At 37.3% G+C, this 10380-nt stretch overlaps 1 protein-coding gene across 1 annotated transcript; it reads right to left on the bottom strand.

Moving 5' to 3' along the window:
- Positions 1-3632: 3632 nt before the first annotated feature.
- On the bottom strand, positions 3633-6850 carry LOC112212380. The gene is made up of 5 exons (XM_024365859.2): positions 6846-6850; positions 6718-6781; positions 6509-6582; positions 6370-6449; positions 3633-3841 (listed from the first exon to the last, which is right to left on the bottom strand). The coding sequence occupies exons 1-5, from the start codon at positions 6848-6850 to the stop codon at positions 3633-3635; spliced, it is 432 nt and encodes a 143-aa protein (XP_024221627.1).
- Between the last annotated feature and the right edge of the window lie 3530 nt (positions 6851-10380).

The following is a 10380-nucleotide window of genomic DNA, read 5'->3' as shown; positions in this document are numbered from 1 at the left end:
ATTTTTATGAACACAACTGAAAAATAGAATCTACATCCTTACTCTGAATAATTCATATATTTTTATAATTCTTGAATTTCGATAAATACACAGCCAATTTATAAAAATACTATTTTACAAGGATATTTGATTGTAATCATAAGTAGCAAAAATGTAAGAAACTTCCATTATCATTATATCGCCCTCGATTGAAACAAGGTCAATCAGGAATATTATTGTACAAATAGAATTATTAATCAGAAATATAAAAGAATTATTGAGCTTGTAACTTGATCTTCAGCGATGATCCGCCACGCAATGTATTACATTTGATCAAATTTTACAATTCCGCTGTTCAGCTCGTTTACACGTTATCGATGGTATCACAAACATTGACTAACATTAGAAATAAAAACGAGTCGAATTGCTCAATAATATCTACTCTCTAACAAGTTTCCATTCCATCGCATTCCAAGTACAATTTCACACAAAGGAAATCACTGGTCATTTAGAAAAATGTGCAGCGCGCTTGCCGCCATGAAACATTCTTTTTCCATCTGAATCGTTACGAAATCTTTGGATTTTTTCCCCCTTTACCTTCGCTCGGTTGTTACGAGCTCGCGCGCCTATGGATAGTGGGCAGGCTACTCGACCGGTAATTACGGCCGTGTATGCACTTCATTAGCACTTACGAACGGTTGCGTAACGACCGGCATGTCATTTTAATGTGAGCACGATCAAAGATTAATGGACGCGTCGCAGCCGTTACCGAAGGATGCAAGAAAACGCGCGCGCGAACGCTACGGCTTCTCTTATGGTCGACCGTGAATAAAAGGATAGGATCTCGAATTGAAAAAGATGAAACGACGGGCCGACTCTTACGCCGTGAACGAATCATTTTCTTTGTCGCTCTTCTGGAAAACGCAATCCGCTTAAATTCGACGTTTTTGTCGGATTGAATCTGGACAACGAGGATTCTTTAGACATTTAAAAATATCAGATAAATTGCATAGTTGTGTGGACTATGTTTGTAATGGATGAACATTTATAGAATCGCTTACTTAATATTATTACAGATTCTTTGAAAATATGCCTCTCTGTATTCGGTATTCTTTATCTATCTAGAAGCTGTAATGCATCTGAATTCTCAAGAAAGTACATATTTCAATCGTAATTTAAGAATACTATAATCTTCATTGTACAGACAATTAATATACGAATAATAGATTCAATTGATCCTTGTTATTCTCCTATTACAAAACGCATATTCAAAGCCTAATTTTAGCTGAATCTTTGTTATACAAATAGTTATCATTGAACAAATAAAAAATGAATTCCCAACCGACTTCTCTAGATCTTCAGCATTCTTTGCAACATTACACAATTACCGAATTAATTGTAGAAAGTAAGAAGCGTTTAACGGGCTAACAAACCACGAAAATAGCGAACTTTCTAAATGCATCGAAACATACAATATTTCATTCATATTAAAAATAATCGACTCCCACAATATGTAATGAAACTTTGAACCCGCTTGTACGACCGTTGGTACAAGAATGTGCACGCTATAATGCAATGTGTGCATCGTGGCGTCAAGTCGGGTCGCCAATTGTAGAGCGCGGTTCATCGTCTACTAGCCTTTCTCTCTCAGTGTATTGTGTGTAGTCGTGGAATCGCGACGAGTTGCTATTAATAACGGTCATTAATTCTTGATCGCCTCTAACAGATTTTTTTTTACATGGTAGAATCAGTTCGCATAGTTGAAGAACGATCGCGAGCAACGAACATGATGTAAGTCTTGTTAGACTACCAGCGTTATTTGCGAGTAATTGCATACCGGGATTAATGAAGACGTTCTCGCTTATGGCAACTGCGTTCTTGCCCCTCGCGATCTTCCGAACGAAGATCGTTCAACGAGAGGAAACGCTTGCAATTCGAAGTATTCCGCGTAACTGTGACTTTAATGATAAAATTCTTCGATCAAGGGAACGAAATATGCTAGAGAAATCGTGTTACAGCAAGTTGATTGGAGACGTTTGTATTACGCAATAGGAATTGTTGAAAATTTGCCACAGTAAATTGATTTTTATCGTATTTTTAGAGTACTGTTTGCGCCGTTGTTTACATTGAAGATTAGTTTTAAGATTCTTAAAATAGTTATTGGTTCTAATCCAGTTTGATCTATTTAACTAGTCATCTCGACATTCTAGTTGCGATACGCTCTCTTGTATGCACTTGAGTGACTTTCGGTTTCGTTAATCAATTTCTTATAACCGATTGATGTTTTGAACCTTTTTCCGTTTCAAGAATTTCGTATGAACTCGTAAATTGTGTAATAAAAAATACATTAAATGAAGAAACGGTCGAAAAATTATAAGAGATGATGATTAAAAGTACTCGAAAGATCTATCTAAAACAATAAATTTCATACGTTTTTAAGTAAGTGAAATTGAAATGTCCTCGACATAATTTTCCGACCTCGATATACAATAATTGGATAATTGCATTGAGACGTACACGCAAAAAGTGTGACCGTTGTTTCGAGACCGCTGTAGCTCTGTATGCACCACACAAACCTCTCTAGAACCGAATTTGTCGCCTCTTATCAAACAAATTCGGATCTACAGGGTAGATGTAGAGCATTAACTGGGCCTTCTCATATCGGCACATAAATCTTACGACACATGTTCTCTTTCCTTATAAGCTTCTTTACGATTTTTTAGTAACGCACGTGCCGCTTTTAACTTCTTCGTTGGCCCAGTATGTGATCGAAGGTGTTCAACTGTCGTCTGTTGCAGTTCAGCTCGTTCACCTGAAAATATTTTGAGATCAGTATGCTGAAATTTATCATTGAATTTAACAAACTTAAAAGCATAGTGTCTACAAGCATTTTTATCTAATACATGCGTTTCGATACGAATTATTCTGTTGCTGTTCCAAGAAGCGAGATGCCTCTGAAAGGATTCGATGAACAGTTAAAAACTGGCGCTCTCACTAGCCAGGATCGAGAGTTGAAACGCGAAGTCACTCGAAAATAGACCTGTTATGTCAAGTCACCGTTACGACGAACAGGGAAGCATCTATTTCTGCTAAACGTATCGCGAAACGAATATTCTCACAAAGGAAACCTGGCTCGATTGCAATTTTCAGAAAAATTATTAATCAAAGAAGCAAAAAAAAAACTAAACGATATTTAATAGAAAAATTTCTAACGGGAAGCTAACTTTAGCATTTCAAAGGATTTCGATTTCTAATCCAAGCAAATGTTTACAATTCTACATTCAAAAATTCTGTTTCACCTAAAAATTCATCATACTTTCTTTTAAACTAACCTAAACTAGAACTCCAACCCTTGAATGCGCCGCAAAGTTGTAACCCTAAGTTCAGTAAACAACGCTCAACGGTTAGTTAACAAAGAGTAATATTATTATTTCCATGTTCTCGAAGAAACTTTCTAAACATAGATCGAGTCGATGCATTCAAAGTAAGCCACGAATCATCGAAGCCAGAAACGTAATGGCGGCGCCGGTTCGTTCTCTACTCGAAGGCTTCGATACGCCGTTAAAGATAAATCCTGTTATGTCACTTGGCACACTTCTCGGACGTATATCATAGCAGGTTATCTTAGCGACAATAATCATATTACACCTGCACTACCGATAGTGATTGATGCTCGTCCCTGAGTTCGAAAGCACCTGAGCGTTAACGGCTCGCGGATGACACAGCTGAATGCAGGCAAGGCCGTGTTCTCCTTCGTCCTCTTTCTCCTCCCATTCCTTAGCGGTACAGCTCCTTTTATTTGAGCACGCGTGTCGATGTACCTTGCGTTTCCAGGTTACTTGGTCATCGCTGTTGTGTTTACCTGAAAATCAACGCGGGAGCCTCGTTAGATTCGTTGTCTCTTCGTCCAACTTCGTTATACGGATAACAACAAAATGTGGATTGATCTTTTAAATGGATTTTGTTATTAGAATGTTGGTAACGAAAGGAAGAGGAGACAGAGGTATAAGAAGACTGAGTTCGGGAAGCGTTTTAGGACAAATTCACCAAAGTACGCTGCATTGCAAATACATGCATATCAAGAGAACACTTTGAGGGTGTATTTAATGTATAATTTAAGAAATATTTAAGACATTGAAAATGTTAATGTTATGAGTAAACTGCGTTTATGACAGATTTAAGGATGCAAAAATATATGTATGTATATAACATGGAGAAATATATAAAATATCCAAAGTATAGTCTATTATCTACATAAATATTTGCAGGTTAATTAGAAGAGCTATTTCATTCGAATTGTACAAATATAGAAGATTAATTTGCAGGATTAGGTGTGTTTCGTAGATTGTCAAAATGTTTAACCTAACGAGGTTATTTCGCCTGGAAAATTGAAATCTATAGGTTTGCGAGATTCTTCGAGGGTTAGTCCTCTCAAAACCTAGTCTTCCCTTTGCGAATTGGGATTAACTGGAATTAAGGCGGGTCGAGTCAAAAACCTGGCGTTAAAGTAGACGTTTTATTTGTATGTTTAAGATCTAACGATTTTCAAAACTTCCAATTACAAAGAAGAAGCTCCTTAATCTTCGAAGACTTCCGAATATTATGCCAATTTACGATTGCTAATACACCGTTCGAGTGAGAGGTTATATTTTAACAAGCTTGTCAGAAACTTTAATCCCTCGAAAGCCGACTTTGACGATGACATCCGAAACGATTCCTTGGGCGCATACATATTTCTCGCCAGACGTTGATTTCTTCCCATGGGAAGGTTGTAATCTCTCCATGGGGATCAATAAGTCAACACGAATATATACCTAAAGAAGCTCGATCACTTTTGTCTAGGCTTCTGATTACCTAAAAAAACATTCAGAATTTTTCAAATTGAGAAACATATATTGCGATTACATAACCTATAATATTATCCCAAATAATAACTTTCCAGAATATTTAATATTCCTTTAAACTAACCGTATAAGATATACATGACTTTTTTATAATAACTTTTTAGCTAAAACTGAGTAAACCATATTTCAATTCCACAATCCATAGAATCAACACTATTTCTTCATAGAATTTTAATAATATTCAGCACTTCTTAAGTCTAACCAAAAAAGATATAGATATGTAGCGGTACATGAGCTAGAGGACAATTCGCTGTTGTTTTGCCTCGCAGTATCAATATCGTTAAAATATACAGAATGTAATAATAAACCAACTCCGGGCAAAGCAATGTCGTCGCCACGTGTAACCGTCTAACAAAGGCGAATGGAAATGTATCCCCTCGACCAGTATAAACAAACATGATCGTAAGATGATCTGTTTTTCGGTCTCAGTCTCGATTTTATTAGCGATTAGCACACTGTCTTTAGCGAACATTATTGTAACGACCCGTAGCGACTCTGTATTTATAATTATTTTATATTTGATAAATTATTTTAAAATATATTTTAAAATATATATATAAACATCGAGTAATCTCGTCATTAAACTATCACACGACCAACCATCCTCCCCAGAAATATGGGTCTATTGAATAATACCAAAACTACGAACTATTTAAAAAAAATAATGATAATAATAAATACAATGAGAATCGTCGAATTTTCGAAGAAGCGTAGAGGGCGTACTCCTGCAGGAAAAGCTCAGCATTCGATAGGTGGAGCGTCGTCGAGTTTCACGATGTCTCCCTCTATCGATTCACCCCCTGGCACGCCATTACTGGCTACGCGGACCGATGTCGGCGACGCTATTATCGCTGCCCCCGCCCCTCCGCCGTATTCGCATAATTATCGGCATTAGAACTGTTGCGCAACGGCCGTTGAAAGCTTTCTCGTTGGACTTAACATACGATCGCATAATGGAACTCATGTGAACGACATACACACGCCAATTTCAATACCCTAGAAAATACGATTCGCGGCATGTTGCATGAGCAAATGGGGAGCAGATAATAAGAAAATATGTTAAGCACGAAGTACAAATACAGGAAGATTTACAATTCTTGTTGATCAGTTAATAATTACCAGACTGTGGATTTTTAAGTGTATATGGAAAGGCATATAGGGCGCAAACATATATAAAATATGAGAAGTATAATAATATTATAATATTTCATAAATGAGATAAATCACTGCTTAGATACCATTTCTTGAATTATTTTCATGAAAATATAAATTTCCATAAATATTATCAACACAGTCTAATAATTTGATTTGGAATAGGAAGTTTAATGTTTAGTTAGTTTAAATAATAATGAGTTACATAGGTGGATATCAATTTTGGGAAATTTCAATCTACTTGAAACTATTAATTGGTAATAGTAAAAGACAGAGGAATAAATGATAATTATGTGAGGATTGGAATTTAAGTTTAAAAATGTTATTTGTATACCTGTGATAGGAAGATTTTTGTAGCAGAATGTAGCAGAAATTAGATGAAGTTTTGTAATTTGATGGTGAGTGAAGTCACTCCTGAAATAGAGTACAGAGTTAATTTACATTTTCGTTCCCTTTCATTTATATTTACGTACCTGCCGATTGCACAGCGTAATCCAACATCTGTAGAAAATGTTTTGATTCCAACGGTGATGGTCACTTTCAATATCTAAAATGAACGATTCGAATACATTCAGAATTTCTCTTATACCTGAATTTGCAATTCACTGAATTGAAGGCGTATAAGTTAGAATAAACTCTATTTGAAATGTTGCACAAAGAACATAAATGATATATAGAGTACCGTATAAGTGACGATAAAAGCAGTCGAGTCAGCATCAATCAACCCTTTCACCGCTCGAGCCCCTCTTCAGACAATCGACATCCGCACCCTGCCGCCGCTGAAAAATAAACCGACCGTCAAACTTTTACCTCATCAGCGCGTTTTTTAAACGGAAACTTTCACTTTCACACGACGAACGTTTCAACACTGAGAAATGAAAATGAAATGTAGTACGTCACAAACTCTAATCCAAAAAATGTCTACATCTCTAAACAAACATTGCCAAAGTTCTAGAGAACGATATATATTACAATACAAACTACGAAACATAACCACCACATCATAGACACACAATGCCAACCGTCAAAAATATAAATTCACATAAACAGTATATAACATTATTGAACGATTTATCACCGGCTTCTGAAAATGCGCAAAAGCAATTATCAGGAAAAATTGAAAGAGCAATTCTACCACGATACACCACGATCCACTATATGCCATAGATCCGACTAATCTTCTTCTGAACTTCTCGAGTCTTAACGATGTTCTTCGACAACGCAGCCGTGTTTTCCTGACGATCGATGCACCATCGTGTCGCGGTCAAAGTAGAGTAGATAAGGCCCGGGCAGTTAAGTCGATCCTCCTCAACGTGAGGAATATAAAGAGGAACACCGGCTGGTCTGATGGCTGGACGGGACGTGATGGCTGAACCGACGAATAAACCAATAAACGGCGCAACCATCTGCTTGCCAGCCGGCACATCTCTGTCTCTGTTTCCGTCCCTTTCTCTCTCTCGTTCCACGGCCTTTCGTCCTCTCCATTCTTCTCCCCTCGATGCTTCTCTCTTCCTCACCGTCTCGCCCCCTCGCTCTGTCTCTCTCTCTCTCATACACTGTTCTTGTTCCCCCTTGCTCCCCAAGCAGCGTCGTCACTGGCAGCAGCACCATTTTATGCGATCCTGAAATGAAATCCATGCGAGAGGGCTCAGCATTCGTAGGGAACTCCCGCAGCTTTTATTCCACGACAATGAACGAAGCCATCCAGTTTCCACCGTCTCTTTCTTTCCTTCTTTCATTCTCTCTCTTTTTTCTCTCCCTCGCTTTCTCTTCTCTCTCTCTCTTTCGGTTGGTGAAACGCGATTTTCAGTCCGTGTCGGAATTTCCAGCGATAACGCGGGCCCCAGGGTTCCTCAAGGAAACCCTCCCTATGGTTTCTATCCACATCCCTGTAGTTTCTCCCTTTTTGGGGTAGCGCAGAGGCAAGTTGCACTGGGTTTGCGAAAATGAAAGTACGGGCCGTAAGATGTTTGAATGGCTGGATAAACAATCGATCGTGAGACTGTTTCCTATCGATGACACAGCGAGATGAAAGTTTGTGTAACTGCGATATGATAGTGTTCGATGAGGTTTCTCTGTGTTGGAATTGATCTTTGCCGAGGTTACATGCTGAATCTTTTGGAAAAGCAGCTTTACATGTTATAAGTAGGATTTTTATGCATTTGTGGAATGCAAATGCACATAACCTAAAAGTATGTATAAAATGTGTAAAATACAGGTTTCTAGCTGGCTTTACCTAGCTTCCATCTTTTTGCTTATATTCGTAAAAATATGAATTTGCATAATTATCCGCATACTTATCGCAGTATTTATGCGCTGGATTAAACAAGGAATTATGTTACTATATAGAACGTAATTCTAAGTTACGTTTATCTTCGCCCGTTAGTTAGTGGATGATCATGGTTGACGGTGTTTTTCAATGTCGTAACTGGTTTTTATTTTTCAGTGGATTGTTTGAACGATCTGTTTCACGTGTTATACGAGTACCGGAATAAACGAGAAATTATTATATGGGATATAATTGTGGGTCACGTTTATCTTTTTGTGTTAGCTTAAACGTATCTTTAATTTGACACGATAGTAATACTACACGATATTTAATACGATCTTGGAAAGGATACGCGGCAACCAGATCGTAGATCTTTCAGCGGTAAGCTGACCGAGACTATACATTATTCATGATAATTAAACGTAACGAGACTAGGCCGACTCGTAGAATAATGCATGTATCAGGAACAAAGCAGACAACTTGTACATATTATAATAACATCTGTACTGAATATCTAATAATAAGAAAACATAACCAGATTTCAGATCTATAACTAAAACTAACAATTCTACTTCCATTTCCTCGACAATTAAATTGAAGTTTAATAATATATGTATCGTTACAATTGCTGTACAAAAGGTAAAGAGATAAAAAGAAAGAAATAATACCTTGTAAGAGTAAAATTCAGCAAAAGTTAAATTTCGAGCATTTGGAACCGTGTAGCTGGCCAACGAATCGAAGGTCAATCGGCCGCCATTATTCCCTGCCTATTAACTGCTAAGGTCCACGATACCTGCTTCCAGTCAGGACAAGAAAAAAGTTGAACAATAGTATACACCGAGCATCCCTGTTACACTGCCGCAATAAAACTACGCTGCATTCGTAAAACCGGACGCCAAATTCTCGGAAAATTTTCAGGGGCCCGTTAATTTTACCATTTAACGTAGTGTCCAACGCTTGTCTAAAAATATCTTTCACGGAAAGCAATAAACGCGAAGATTTATTAGTGAAAAATATTTAGACGTTGTTGCTTTATGGTACTAATTTCAAACTTCGCATTGTGCAAGTTGCAAAGCAAACGTTTGAATAATTTTTTTGAAAGATAATACAAAAGGTTAGGTTGTGTAATAGTTGGAAAGAAAATTTTGAAGGAATTTGAGTAGAAAGTGTATGTACCTCATTGTTAACATTCTACGTTTTAAGAAAAATGATTATTTCAAGTTTAAAATGTTGTAAGAGACTTTACTTTATAACAATTTTAGAATAATTCCCATAAAAATGCACGCTTCATTGTTAAGTAACAGTCGAAATTCAAAAAATAGTTATGACGCAGTGTTGCTCAAACTTTGTATCGCCCTATATAACCTACGACTTCTTTAAATTTACAATTCCGCTGGTAGAACGTATTTATGGCTCGCAATGCACCAATCCAGAATCGATGATAACTTTTTTATCGAGGATCGAGTACAAAAAAGTGACGGATACTCGGAGCCCGGGTAAATTAACGTGCAGTTTGTAGCAGCGCGTATCGGTGTCAGTGGTGGGAATCGACTTGTGCCCATATGGCGAACTATAAAAGACTAACGAGAACTCGTTGCGAGTCCCATGGTCGAATTGCGGCGCATGACGTCACTTCTCGCGGAAACGTGTTAATTTATTGCAGCGATGCTTTAATTTCTTCGCTGCAGCCGTCCGTCGTGAAATTGCGCGGAAACAGCGGGAAAGCTTTGCGGGAAAACATTGCATTAAAATTCAGTTCCGTCTTCATTGGGCGCAACACTGGTTCTTAAGAAAAAATTACTAAATTCTTATGTTTCTATTCTTGTCAAAGTCCAATTCATTATCAAGCTCCGACATTTTTCGTTTCTGCAAAAATCTTCAAATATTGTACTCTGCTGATGCTTTGAAACTATGAAATTACCGAGTATGTTTAAAAAAAAAGAAAGAATATTACCAAGTTCTTAGATTTCCAGTTCTATCAAATTTCAAAACACTAAAGACCAGTTCGCTGTCTGAGTGCAAAATTCTTCCTATTCACGAGTCATTGGTTATTCTAATTTATTTCCATATAAGTAT

This window comes from Bombus impatiens, unplaced genomic scaffold (assembly GCF_000188095.3).
Source record: "Bombus impatiens unplaced genomic scaffold, BIMP_2.2 scf_0152, whole genome shotgun sequence".
NCBI classification, from domain to species: Eukaryota; Metazoa; Arthropoda; class Insecta; order Hymenoptera; family Apidae; genus Bombus; species Bombus impatiens.
Note: the sequence above shows the minus strand (reverse complement) of the source record. Positions and strands in the feature narration are given on the sequence as shown.

Bases quoted from the DNA above. Each gene is read 5' to 3' on its own strand.
- LOC112212380 (XM_024365859.2), bottom strand. The intron at 6,450-6,508 runs GTACGTAAATAT...ACTCTATTTCAG, and splicing joins TTACGCTGTGCAATCGGCAG to GAGTGACTTCACTCACCATC. The intron at 3,842-6,369 runs GTATACAAATAA...GTTGATTTTCAG, and splicing joins CAAAAATCTTCCTATCACAG to GTAAACACAACAGCGATGAC.